The sequence below is a fragment of the Arachis hypogaea genome, chromosome 2 (genome assembly GCF_003086295.3).
Source record: "Arachis hypogaea cultivar Tifrunner chromosome 2, arahy.Tifrunner.gnm2.J5K5, whole genome shotgun sequence".
In the NCBI taxonomy this organism is placed as follows: domain Eukaryota; kingdom Viridiplantae; phylum Streptophyta; class Magnoliopsida; order Fabales; family Fabaceae; genus Arachis; species Arachis hypogaea.
The window spans coordinates 58,259,599-58,274,594 of record NC_092037.1 but is presented as its reverse complement, the minus strand read 5'-3'; the positions used below and the strand labels follow the sequence as shown (position 1 = coordinate 58,274,594).

Sequence of the window (14,996 nt, the reverse complement as noted above, 5' to 3'; positions counted from 1 at the left end):
CATTAAATTCAAGATAAGAGAACTTCAATATAATGAAAATTTATTATCTGTGTCTTTCTAAACTTTTATCAAAGTCTTATACTGATAACGTATTGTAAAATAAATAAATAAGGAAGAGAAAATAGATATAAAATAAAGAAGTGTAAATTAATAACTTTAGTATTAATATTCACCGATATAATCATCTCAATATAATAAAAATAATATATATATATATATATATTTACTAATATATGTAGCAACTTATTTAAAAAAATAAAAAAATATATAAAAAAATAATTTTATTATTACTATTGTATGTTATTAACAGAAACTTAACCTCCTATTTATACATATACAAAATATTATATTTTCAATATTATTAAATTTATTCTCTTTTAAAAATACATCCACATAATCAACCTTATTACAACAATAAACTTTTACATAGGAAATTTTATCCCAGATTTTCCCATACAATAATCATAAAGACGAATAAATAGGTACACCTGGCAAGGAGTTTCCAGCATCAACAATAAAATTGTTACCGGTCACATAAGCAGAAGAATTATGAGTTAAGTAACGAACAAGTGTTGTTAATGCTGGATCCGAAGTGCCAAATGTCCTCAAAGGTACTGTTTTTACGGCCACTTTGTTCAGCCAATCTTTCTCCATTAATTTTTCAGTGATTTCAGATTTGAAAAGTCCAGGTGATATAGAATTCACTCTAATTTTGTGTACTCCTAGTTCCAATGCCATAACCTATCAATATAAGAGAAAAGAAAAAATATACCTTTGTTTTAGAATTTCACAAAATGTGTATAGAATTTTTTTAAGTGCATAAATAATAAAAAGAAAAGAAAAAAATCTTAAATCACTTCTGATAATTATTTTAAAAAATAATGATACTCTTAATAAAAGAAATACCTTTTTCAATCTATAATTTTTATTTCTTTAAGATTGATAGTCTTTTTATTAATATTTTTTCTCTTTATTAATGGAATAAGCCTACATAACATGTTAAATTGTTGATTTATTTGTTAAAAATTAATTAGAATTGACAAATTCTTTCTTATTAGAAATTTTGTTATCTTTTAAAAATAATTATCAAGGCTGTTTAGTTTTTCTTTTTATTTTTTTGATATTTTTAAAAATATATTAACTAAATTTATTGTATAAAATTAAAAAGTATTAATAATTTTTAAATTATTTTTATTTATAAAAATTAAATAAAATATATCAATGATCAATATGTCACATAAATATATTCTGAAAAAAGAATCATTAACAAATAAACTAATCAATTCTATAAAATTAAATATCAATGATCAAAAGAAATAATTTTTTTTTTATCAAAAACTTTCAAGTCGTTTAAAAAAATGATCAAGGGGCTCATAGATATTCACCCAAAAAAAGGAAAGTCAGTTTTCTAGTCGAAGAATACTTTTTGTATTTGTAATCTTTGTCAAATATTTAGAATTTAAAAATTATTTTTAGTTTTAAATTTATTTAATTGTATAAATTAATTCAATTATAAAATTATTACTTGTCAAAATTTGTAACAAAAGGGAATGACGACGATTGCTTGCACGGCAGACAAAAAGCTACTCAATTGCAAAAAGGATCCATGGAGATCTGACATAGTTGTTAAAGTATGAATAGTGTTTTCAAATTACTTTTAGTTTCATATAGTATAAAATTTTAGTATGAATAATAATAATAATAATAATAATAATAATAATAATAATAATAATAATAATAATAATAATAATAATACAACAGTAAATTCTATAATGTAAAAATAATTCTATAATGAATTTAAAAGTGACATCTATTTCATGTTATTATTGCTTTATTCCAAAGTATCTACCAAATTAAGGTATAGATATTTTTGTAGTATGAAATTCATCTTCTATGAATACAATGTTAATCTTTTTAGTTTATGAATATTTTTATCAGTGTTCATAAACTTAATAGATATTTTTAATAATTTTTTTCAGACAAATACATAAAAATTTAGATTTTGTCTTTTTTAATTAAACACATTATTCTAATAAAACGTTAATTACATTTATGTTTTTGTTATATTGGACCAATAAAAAAAATAATTTTTGAGTTATAATGAATTGTTATTTAAAAAATATATTTTATTTTTTTATTTATCAATAACATTTATTATTTTTATTAAATATGCTAAGTATGCAATAAATAGTATTAAATATTATTTCAAACAATAAATATTAAAAAAAGTAAACATTCAAAAATTTAGTCTCAAAATGATTGTGTATAATATTGAACTTTTTTTACATTTTGCTTAAAAAACTAATAGGTAATATTTTTATTTTGTGAGAGTAGTTTTAAAAAAAATTGCCATGTTATTTATGAATTAGTTAAAAAAACTCTTTAGTCCCTGAATTATTTATTTTTTTCAAATTAAATTATAATATTTTGATTTATTCTATGAATGATAATTTTGTTTTGCAAAAGTAATCTTATTTAGTGCCCCTTAAACAGCCAATGTTAGCCGTTTTTTTAATTAATGTATATTTTTTTCAAAATTTAATATTAAAATATTATTTTTTAATTAAATTTATTTATCTTGTACTCTAAATACACGTATTAAGTTTACAAATTAAAATTTTTTATTAAAAATATAAAAATTTAAGTTTTCAATATATTTGTTTTGCATTCATTAAATAAAAACATTTAAAATTTTTCACTAATAATAAATTTATTATGTGTTCTAAAGACACATATTAGATAAATATTTTTAAATTAATTATTTAAATTTTTAGTGACTAATTAATTACTTATATTATTATAATTAATTATAATTAAAAGTGAATTAATAAATCAATTATCATCTTAATAATAGGATACATTTAGATAATTAATTTTAAAAGATGATATTTTGATAATAAATTTCGAAAAAAAATACATTAGTAAAAATCTCCAATGTCAATTTCAAGATGAGCATTCAATAATGTAGTAATTATTTTTAACAAGCTGATAATACATAATTAAACATTTGAATAAATCATACTAACAATAACATGTGTACAAAAAAATACTCCAAAATAAATTGCACGTCAAATAATATCTTATTTACCTTGGTAAGCATATTAACACCTGCCTTTGAAGAAGCATAGGCAACACCCCCTGGCACCTGACCTCTGTTTTCACCAGAAATTGACGAGATATTGATAATGGATCCGTTTATCTTAGCAGCACGCATGCGTAGGCATACATATTTTGACACTAACCACGTCCCAGTTACGTTAGTTTTGAACACTTGATTCCATTCCTCCTCAGGTAATTCCAAGGCCGGTTTCACATTTCCTAAGCACAACAAAAATACGGAATTGAAACACAGCAAATTATTATTAAGGCTAGAAATCAATCGTTTCTCTTACTCTCTAGTATCAATTATTTATTCATTTATTTATGTTCATAATATTATGATCTCTCAGCAAACGATAATTAAAAGTAAAAATTATTTAAAAGAAAATAAAAATTATTCCAAAATAAAGAATATATACAAAATTAATATATTATTTAATAATATTACACTAGAAGAAAAATATTAAATACCATCAAATTTAGCGAGGTAAAATACCAACAGATTTAGCGGCAGATTTTTCGACGATTACAAACAAAAATTTGTCTATTGAATTAGTTACCGTCGGATTTAAAATTCTGTACCTAAATTCGACGCTAAATAAAGGCGCAAAAACTAATTTTATTAGTGCCAAATTTAGTATTGAATTTTCCGTCAAAATTCTCCGACAGTAAAATAATTTCAATGAAATGCGGCGTTTAGGCAATGCCGATCACTTTACCATAAGAATTTTTCCCTTTCACTTCTACAATCTCTCTCCTGCTTCACTGTGCTGTAACCACCACCACCACCACCACCACCATCCTCAGCCATTTTACGACCTAACCGAACCACCACCGCAACGTCACCTTCTGCCATCTCTATCGCCGTCCAACGTACCACCTTTCTTCCTTTCTTCTTCCTCTTCTTTTCGGCGACCTTCTCTTCCTCTTTTCATCTCTCTGTTTTGACTCCGTCACTAGCCATCCAGCGCCACCACGACCCCGAATCTTCCTTCTCTTTTCACTTTCTCCTTTTTCTTCACTCTCTATCTCTCTAGCTCTCCAACCTTTTCACACAACACCAAAACTATTCTGTTCTCTATTTTTAAAATTCTCCACACTCTCTCGGCCACCCTTTACCATCTCTAACTCTGGTAACATCACAGCGCCCCAACACTCCCTCCCTTTTCTCTATTTTATTTATCTTTGTTCAGCAAAATCGTCTGACAAAAAAATGGAAAAAATGGTCTAACTGATAGTTAACTAGTAAACTGCTTAAGCTAGATGGTTTTTTTTCAGTTTTCAATTTAAAAAAATAAAAACTACATAAATAACTCTCTCTCTCTCTCTCTCTCTCTCTCTCTCTCTCTCTCTCTCTCTCTCTCTCTCTCTCTCTCTCTCTCTCTCTCTCTCTCTCTCTCTCTCTCTCTCTCTCTCTCTCTCTCTCTCTCTCTCTCTCTCTCTCTCTCTCTCTCTCTCTGAGGTCCATAAAATCCTAGCAACCTTTCTCTCTTTCAACCAATAGCAGCAGTAGTCAACGCCCAGTGCCCAGCGCCGCCGTTGCCGATCTTCTTCTCCTGGTTCCTTCTCTCAGAGTTGTTGTTGGCGTCACCACCTTTGTCCTCATCGTCGTCACCCACCCTGAACTCATATCTCTGTCATCGTCGTCTTTCTCTCTCTCTCTCTCTACATTAAGCCTCTGTCTTCGATTCTCTCTCTGTCCGAACTCATTTTTCTTCCTCCTCCGCCGCCGTAAGCAAAGTTACTTCAATTTATGTTTTCTTATTTTGTTATTTTACTGATTCTGAGTTTCTGAAATTTTATTTTTGAGTTGCTGATTTTTCTATTTTTGTTCAGTTTTGCTTATTTTGTTGAATTTTGATGGATAATATATAGTTGATAGTGTTTTGTTAAATTTTTTAAAATAATTTGTTATTCTGAATTGCTGATTTTCTGAAATAATTTTGTGTTTTGAGTTGGAATTATTGCTGATGTGATTTTGAATTTAGTTTGGATGCTGAGTTTGGATTTTTTGTTTAATTTTTTGTTTTTGGAATTTTTTTTTACTTTGGATGACTTTGGATGATAAAAAATTTTCGGATTTTGAATTTTTAATAATAAAATATGAATAAATTACTATGTAAAATAGTAAATTTTTAAATTTTATTAATTTAAAAATATTAATTTTAAATATTTAAAATTATATATTAAATTTTAATAATGTTATTGTATATTTAATTAAATGGGTTCAACTATAGTTCAATTTCGGTTAGACCATTAAAACAGTTATTTGACCAGTTCAATTTTGCAACTTTGATATTATCGTTTATCTAATAACAATTTTGTTTGAAGATAAATATCTGTTCATACCCTAACCCAACGCTAAGGTCCAGGTCCAAACGACAGGCCCAACCCACAGGGTTGAGCCTCACAGTACACTGACCTTCCCCTAAGAAGTCAGTGCTCTCCACGACTTGCTCTAAAGAAGTCGGAAGCGAAGATTAGTTGGCAGATAATAACTGCCCCTAAAATCTCTCAATCCACTTCCAGGAGCCATATCGCAACCTCCCTAAGATAAAGGGACGGTTATCCACCTTAAAACGTGGAACTACTCTAACGGTGGTTATTGGTTCACCACTATAAATAGACTGACACCCCTCAGGTATCTCTAAGCCCAATACCCTCTAGACCTGCTCACACCCTTGTTGACTTAGGCATCGGAGTGTCTTTGCAGGTACCACCCCCCATTCTCTCACACGTACAAGTCAGACGGAGGCCCCAAAAACGCGAACCCGCTCGAAGGCTTCCTTCTCCCAGACGATTGGGCCAACCCAATGAGTCCAGTCCATCCATCTCCGATTACCCATCGTAACAATATCTCTCTAAAAAACTATTTAATTCTATCTTAAAATCACAACACAATTAAGTTTTCGTTATTTTTTAATTATAATTTTTCCAACACAAAGTAGTCTAAATTATTCTTATGTTATATTTACTAATTTTTATTAGAAAAAATAATTTTAAATATAATAAATATGTAATTTTAAAATATTAAATTAAATAAAATTAAGTTGTATTATTGTTTCTTGTTTTTTTGCCTGTCTTGTATTATTGTTTCTGAAACATTTCTTCTGAATTCTGATTGCTAGCGGGCCCATTATAGCCATTTTTGTTTATTTGTTGCAGACTTGCAGTAATTGCGTATGCATTATTCGCGGCTATAATAATTCAGCACGAGTCAAAAAGCACCTCAAGCGAATCTTAATCATTGAAGCAAAAGCAGGTTTACTAATTGTTTTTTTTTTTTTTAACTTTTATGCGTGCTTATTTTTATTATTTTATTTATTCTTAAATAAATGTTTACCCAAAATATAGATAATATTAATTTTTTTCATTAGTAACTTCGTTAAATAAATGTGCAATTAAGTAGAAATTAAACTAGAAAGAAAGAATAAGTGTTAAATAAATTATCAAAGTAATATTGTATAATTAATTTAATTTATTTGAAACTAAAATATTTTTAATCATTTCTTTAATTTATATTTACTTAAATAAAAATATAATAAGAATATATTTTAGTCAATATATGTATAACCAATTTCATTTTCATTCCTCTTCTTTCACAGACAAAAAGGAAAGAAAAAGGAAAAAATAGATTTAATTAGTTAATTTTTTTTTATGTATGGGTTATATATGTTTGATATAAAACATTTAACCGAACAATAATATGATAATTAAAATATGAAATTGAAGACACAAATAGTAATTTTCTTATGCATTATTTGGTATTTTAAAAGTGTATTAAAAATACAACAACTTAAGTTTTTAATGAATACTTAAAATATTTTTTAAGAGTCTTTAGTTTAATTTATGGTAAAAACAATATGAGAGGACTTGAATTCCAACTTGAAATTGGAACTCCGTCCCTCCGCTATTGTTAAGGGCTCAAAAGCGTAGGTCAACACAGTGATATCATAAACCTTAAGCCTTTCATACTTCTTCTGGGTTAAAAAAATGCATACTTAACAATAATATTTTTATTTTTTTTATTTTTTTTTTATTTTTCAAGAGAAAAAAAAGATCTCATTCCTCATAATCCATGGTTGTTGACCCCAAAATTCAGTGATGTTCCAATTACCTCTAACACCAGCGTTGTTGATCAACGCATCAATACGGCCAAATGCATTCCATGCATTCTCCACGTACTTCTCGATGGTCGCGCCGTCGGCAGTAATGTCAAGCTCCGCTGCAGCTGCTCGGAGGCCCCCGTTGGTACTGCCTCCACCCGGGGGCGTCGTCATTCCGTTGATCTCCTCACAAAGGGACTTCAGCCGATCAACGCGGCGAGCTGCTGCGACGATCCGGCATCCCGCCCGAGCAAGGTCGAGGCAGAAGTCACGGCCGAGGCCGGACGAAGCACCGGTGACCATAACAACTTTTCCAGCAAGGTAGTTCCATGGCTCTAGTTGTGACGCCATTTCACTAGTTCGGTGCTTCAATTAAATCAGTGGTTTTGGGCTTATAATATTAGTGAGTTAACTCCCAATTAATACGCGAGAGATTCAGGCGCAACAAAAAGTCTTATAAAGAAGTTTGTCAATCCTTCAATAATTTGAAAGTATAATAAAAATAATTTATAAATATTATATTATTTTGTAATAGTTTAGATACAAAAAAATATATTATAAAAACAAAAAAATTTTATATTTAATAATTTATATATTCAATTTAATTTTTTGTGATAATATTTAAATAAATATTTAAAAAATATAAAAAAAATTTAGAACAAAATTTATTAAATTTTTACTGGACATAAAATTATTAAATTTTTAGGATTTTTTTATTTTTTAATAATATTTATAAAAAATTACATAGAATTTGATATTTAAAATTTTTTTAAAATATATTTAATATGTAATTTTTTTTGTCATATTTTTAAATTTTTTAAAAATTTATTTGTTGTTAACATTTTTTAAAGATTTTTTTTGTTAGCAATGTGAACGTTAAGATACATTTGGTAGTTTCATCTAACATTAGTATGTATTCATCATCATCTGGGATGGAAGTGGGTTGCGTTACTCGACAAAAATTCGTGGTTCGACTCATTTTAAACTTAGTCTAGTTTGTTTCGTTTTATTAAATAGGGTATATTTGAACTTTTGAAAAAGTTTATAAGCTAAAAAGGTCAAGTCATAAATTAAAAAAAAAATCTACAAAATTTATTGTACTGACTTAGCAATTTTTTTCAAAAAAAATATTTTTAGTTTGAACATTTCATTATTCACTTATATTAAATAAAAAAAATCAACAGTCAAATTATAATAATAGACTTTCAACTATTCATTCTAATTATGAATTTTAAGTATGATTATGACATATGATTAACCATTGATATATAAATGAATTAGATTTTATAATTATAAATTATAAATTTTAAAATGTATTTAATGTCAAATTAAACTCTTAAATTTATTGTTTTAAATTATAATTCACGAAATAAATTTTTTAAATAAATTTATGGACTTGTTGAATTTTTAAACTGACCTGCTAGAATCTAAAACAAAACTATAAAATGTAACCGACCTAATTTTGGGTCATTTATTTACAATATAAACTAAATTCGTCTAAGTCAAAACTCCACTCAATTAGGTCTATTTCTATCTTGGATAATAATAATAATAATAATAATAATAATAATAATAATAATAATAATAATAATAATAATAATAATAATAATAATAATAGGGTCGCTCTCCGATATAGATTTAAATTCGTACAAATATACACAAATTTTCTTTGGTTAAATTCTATGATGTATGGATACATGACAAGACACAATACGGGATATACAAATACACAAATTTTAAATTTTATAAGATACAGGAACACGACATATATATTAAATATAAAGTATTTTTTAAATAAATTACAATGAATTTTTAAAATTTTATTGATATTAAAATATAAAATAAATTTTTAATCGTTTTTAATGTCTTCTTTTAACTATATAAAAATATTTAAAATATTTTTGTTTTGATAAATAATAATATATATTATTTTTAAATTTATTTCAAAAATATATATTAATAAAATTGGATACGCTGACACGTGATGGCATTATTTATATTAGATTTCACATTATTCTGTTTCATATATCATATATATAAATAGATATGAAACAGAATAATATAAATTTGAAAAATAATAAGATTAAATAGAAAAAAAACTATTCCATATTTTTAAAATAAATTTATTATTATTAAAATATTCTTTTATCCTATCTATTTCATTTCGATATCTGTTCTATAACTATTCTATAACTATATATCTATATAGTTAGACTTATATTTAGTTATACTTATATACTAATATATACTTATATTATATATTATATAGTTTCTCGACCTACTCTTTCGTATAACGAATGAAATAACATAAATCCCATAATTTCATCAAAAAAGGCGCATTTTTTGAAGTCAGAATGGATTTTTCTTAATATCTAACATAATGATGTCTAAGTATGTCTGAAAAAAATTATTTTTTATTAAAATATGGTTGGACACAACAGACATATATATCGGACAAGTATTATGAGTATCGTGTCCAAAATGTGTCTGACACATAGATACAATAACTTAACAAAGTGTCTGTACTTCATGGGTTAAATTCGTTAGCAAGCCATATCCAGCTTGAGAGAACCACATAAACGGGTGAGTTATTAGTAAGTATTTTGTCATTATTAATGGGCTTTTTTTGGGAGAATTCTTTGATTTTTTAAGCTTTTTATTATAATTATTGTTATAGTATATGAAAATCGTTCCATAGAGGCCATTAGTTTACTAGAATAGTATCATATGAAAATTAATATTATACCACCGTGTGACCAAAATAAAAAGGAAAAAAAATTAATATTAAACATAAGAAGAGCCAAAGTATATGATACTATTCTCCAACTACATTTTTGTTATTTTTATTCTTGAGAAATTGGTTTTACATTTTTATTTTTATAATTATAAATTTAGTAAAATAATTAAAAAGATTGGAATAAAAGTTTACTTCAAAACATAAATAAAAGTTTTATAGAATTTATTTAATAGTTACAATGTATAAAATAAATAAATTTTAATTACATAAAATATAATAAAAGAAAATTATGTATAATGTTATTATAGATAACAGGAGATTTTTAGATCCTAAAATATTTATCAGATAAAAACACTCTAATTAAAATTTTAAATAAGCAAGCGATATGTCAAAGGTAAAAGAAAATTATTAGGTAAACAAGTTATTTTAGGTAGCTGAAAGTTAATCCAATTTTTTTTATATTTTATATTTTATATTTTTATGTGTCTTCTTTTCTTAATGTATTTATAAATAATTAAACCAATTTAATTAAATTTAATGGTTAGAATGATTTGATAATGTAATATTATTGAAGATAAAATATCAATTTAAAAAAAAATTGATGACGTATCATGTAATAATTATATAATAAATTAGAATATGTAAAATTTTTTTGAATTAAAATTAAAATAATTATTATTTCTCACAATTTTGCTTATGTTGGATTTGAGGATTTGCATTAAAAATCACTTATCATATTGATTAAACTTTATAGAAAGTAATAAATTTGCTTATTAATACAGCAAATTTTATCCAACTTCAATAAGATTTGAGTAGTATTGATACATAAAAATATATATATCAGAGCGTAATGGAAAAGTAGGAATCAATCTTAAACTCAAAAACTTAACCTACTCCAATTTAAAGAAAGTCAGATTTTAACAAAGGCTAGATCTATATAAATGAATGAAGAATTTCTTCAATATTGTCTGAAAGAAATTATAGACCTTTTGCACAAAAAGCTTATTCGGCCCAGTAAAAGTCCATGGCCTTGCTCAGCTTTCTATATCAACAAACAAGCTGAATTGGAAAGAGGCACCCCTAGATTGGTTACTAATTATAAGCCTCTAAACTAAGCTCTTCAGTGGATTAAGTATCCTATCCCAAACAAAAAGGATTTGTTAAATAGACTAAACTCAGCAAGCATTTTTTTCAAAATTTGATATGAAATCTGGATATTGGCAAAGCCAGATTAGCGAGGCTGATAGATACAAAATAGAATTCACAGTACCTTTCGGTCAGCACGAATGGAATGTGATGTCTTTTGACCTAAAAAATACCCTATCCGAATTCCAAAAAATCATGAATAACATTTTCAATCTCTATTCCGGCTTTGCCATCATCTATATAGACGACATGCTAATTTTTTTCCAATCTTTACATGATCATTTTAAACATATGAAGACTTTTATGCACACCATTAGGCATAATGGTCTAACAGTGTCAAAAAAAAATTAGTTTATTCCAAGCTAAAATCCGTTTCCTTGGTCACATGATTCACCAGGGAACAATTACACCTATTGACAGGGCTATCCAATTTGCGGATAAATTTCCTGATCACAATTTAGAAAAGAATCAACTCCAAAGGTTCCTTGGCTACATAAATTATGTAGCAGATTTTATTCCAAATCTAAGCACCCTTATCAAATCTCTCCATGAGCATCTGGGAAAAAAAATCCCTCCTTGGACAGATACCCATACTAATATCGTCAAAAAACTCAAACTCAGTGTAAAGGAACTCCCTTGTCTTTACCTTCCTGTTCCACAGGCTTTCAAAATTGTTGAAATAGATGCTTCAGATCTGGGTTACGGTGGCATCCTAAAGCAAAAACTTAATAATAAAGAATGTATCATTGCATTTACATCAAAGCATTGAAATACCTCTCAACAAAATTATTCAACTATAGTAATTATTTTGTGTATTTCAAAATTCCAATAAGATTTATTAAACAAAAAATTTTTAGTCAGAGTAGATTGTAAATCTGCCAAAACATTTTACAAAAAGATGTAAAAAATTTTGTAACTAAACAACATTAATATTATAATCTCCTTTTCTCCTTTTCCCTCCTAGATCCACTTCGGGCATTACTGAATTACACCCATTGACAGGGCTATCTAATTTGCGGATAAATTTTCTGATCATATTTTAGAAAGGAATCAACTCCAAAGGTTCCTTGACTGCATAAATTATGTAACAGATTTTATTTCAAATTTAAACACCCTTATCAAACCTCTCCATGAGCGTCTGGAGAAAAAAACTCCCTTCTTAGATAGATACCCATATTAAGATTGTCAAAAAATTCAAACTCAGTGTTAAGAAACTCCCTTGTCTTTATCTTTTCTTTGTCTAGGAGGAGGCTTGTAATGCTTTCTGGATTTTTATTGCCGTGGGTTTTGATTGGACCAACGGTTTTTTTGGTAAGACTATTTTGTTTTCTTTTTACTACAGCAGGGTAGGCCAAACTGTTTACAGAAGAAACCTAGATCTTTTCTGTTTTGGGCCTTTTCTCGGACTAGTTGCCTCTGAATTTTGTCATCCTGACAAATTTTTAAGGCCACCTTTTAGACATAAGAAATTAATTGGCTATAACTTAATGAATTGTATGGAATAATTCTATCTGGAGTTAAGCTTCTAATTTTATCATCTCCCAGGAATTTCGGGAGTCCGGCCAAGAACTTTTCTTTCCAGAACGATTGTTGGCTATCTTCTCTAGTTAAGACTCTGGTTAAAAAGGTATCTTTATACCACTTAAAATCAGACAAAGATTTGCATTTGAGATTGGATAGAAGTTCAGCAGACCGATCTTTTCACAAAGATGGGTCGCCTATGAAATGATTTGCTATAGTAAATATCAAGGTACTAACAGTATCAGGGATGGTTTCCTCATTCTCATTAAGAATAAGTTTGCCATTATCATTGGTTTTAACTGCTGATAGAATGACATCCTTTTCATCATTTGTGAGATAATTATCCCACCAACCTTTAAGCTGTCCTGAAAATTCTGATACAATAACATTTGCTATTGTTTCTTCAAAGCTTTCATGGGCAGTTTGATAGGCCATATAAACCATCGTCATATGTTGTAACATATGCATGTTGTTATACTCTGTTTTTTCATCTATGTTCCATTCATAGATGTTGTTCACATTGAAACTGTTGAAACCTAGCTCTCTGTCTTCCAAAACTAGGTCAAGAGCAGTATTTTGGAGATGATAGCGTTGATGGGGTTTAGTAAGACCTTTCTATTTTGTAACAAAAGTGGTCATGATAGGGTTGATTCTAGGTGAATCTGATCCATTTTCTGAGTCTTGCGACTCTTCATGGAGAACATTAATAGACGTTTTAGCATATTGCCTAGTAACTCTTGTGGATGATTCAGTGATTTGTGGAGTGTCAGGGATAGTCATTTGGCTGAGAAGTTGATCTATTTTGTGTACAAGTTCAGAGGTGCCTGAATCTTGTTTGAGAATAGAAGATTTGAGGTTTTGTCTAATCTTTGGGTTGATCTTAAAAGGTTTGAACAGGAGTTTTTTTAGAGCTTTTGAAGGATCATCGGTACTGTTACTAGGGGAGCTGAGCTTCTGGCCTAAGGTTTGGAGATATTTGTTGGTATAGTTGGCTTGTTCTATGATATTCTTGATATCTTTAGGTCCAATGGGTTCTTCTAATTTTCTTGTTTTGAAGGGTGAGACCATGACAGGAGTTTGTTTAGTATCTAGGTTATTTGTGAGGATGAACTTTTTTGTTGGGGGAAATTCTGACTTAACCAATTCCCCCTCCTAGATTTTCCAGGTAGAAAGAACGTTCGTAGAATGGGATGTATTACTATCTGCTTTAAAAGGGTAGTCTATACTATTTTTTATGCTATAAGCATGGAACCATTCAAAAAAAGGAATGTGCATCTTGGCTTGATTGAGGAAGTGATAATATTGCTTCCGAAAATATGAAATTTGATCAGCCTTAAAGATTTGCAAGTACCATCTCTTCTGAAGTTTCCATTCTTCAGAGTTGACGTTCCTTCGCAAGACTTTCCTATCTATGACAAAGTCTTTAGTTAACATTGACATCATCATTCATGGAGGAATATATTTGGGATTGAATAGACTGTTTATCTACATCCTCTTCTTTTTGGTAAACAGGTCGTGGAATACTAGAGTTTGTTTGTAATCATGTAAGGTTGATTTTTGGGTTGGCCATCCTAATTTATAGATTAGGAAGAGAGGAATGAGATTTTGTAGAAAAAGACCTATTTACTTAGGCGAAGTCAGATCTGTAAGTAGATGTTGTTTCGGACCTCGACGAAAAAGAATTTTTTCTATCAAAGAAAATTTCTACTTTTCCAGTCTTATCTTGTTTAATTTCTTGTAGTTGGGGGGCTTGCCTGGGTAGAATAGCTATCGCACGTTCTATAGCCCAATATTCAGGGAGATCAATTTCATCCCATTTAATAAGGCGGGGTATAATGACGTTTGCTCTGGTCATGTCTGTGACAAAAAGAGTTGTCTCACGGTCGGTTGTTTTCAAAAGGACTCTGGAGTTACAAGTGTTCATAACCTTGTACTGGATCCTATAGATTAAGGCTGCAGGAATAGACCATTCCTTCATGTCAAGGCCATGAATTCGGATGTTGAGAAAGAGTGAGTCTAAGATGTTTCGATCTAACAAGCTCATAGTTTTGTTGGAAAAGCAATTGAAATAGATCAGACCGTGTTACAACACATCCTATATGAAGATATTTATATTTGCGGACATGTTCTTGGATAGATTATTTGTTTAAAATATGGAATTCCTCTGGTCCAAGAGGGATATTGTTTTCGGCAGTTTTAATAATGTAATCAGATCTGCCGGCACGTTTGGTTTCTTCAGGAACGAAGAGTTCATCCTAGGGAATATTAAGTATTTCCCAGTTGTCTATAGCCTGATTGATATCTTTGAAGCATACTTCTTTTTCGAAGATATTATGTTTTGGAGAGAGTTCCTTAGGGCAAGTGACTTTTTTCAGAAAGAACGCTAG

At 28.3% G+C, this 14,996-nt stretch overlaps 1 protein-coding gene across 1 annotated transcript; it reads right to left on the bottom strand.

Moving 5' to 3' along the window:
- Positions 1-335: 335 nt before the first annotated feature.
- LOC112744880 (uncharacterized) lies at positions 336-7,636 on the bottom strand. The gene is made up of 3 exons (XM_025794647.3): positions 7,217-7,636; positions 3,089-3,318; positions 336-741 (listed from the first exon to the last, which is right to left on the bottom strand). Exons 1-3 carry the CDS (start codon positions 7,554-7,556, stop codon positions 463-465), a joined length of 849 nt encoding a protein of 282 aa, XP_025650432.1. The 5' UTR covers positions 7,557-7,636; the 3' UTR covers positions 336-462.
- Between the last annotated feature and the right edge of the window lie 7,360 nt (positions 7,637-14,996).

Coding starts and splice junctions, on each gene's coding strand:
- LOC112744880 (XM_025794647.3), bottom strand. CDS start 7,556: ATGGCGTCACAACTAGAGCCATGGAACTACCTTGCTGGAAAAGTTGTT. Junction 3,319..7,216: donor CAACAACGCTGGTGTTAGAG/GTAATTGGAACA, acceptor TGTTGTGCTTAG/GAAATGTGAAACCGGCCTTG. Junction 742..3,088: donor GTGTTAATATGCTTACCAAG/GTAAATAAGATA, acceptor TTATATTGATAG/GTTATGGCATTGGAACTAGG.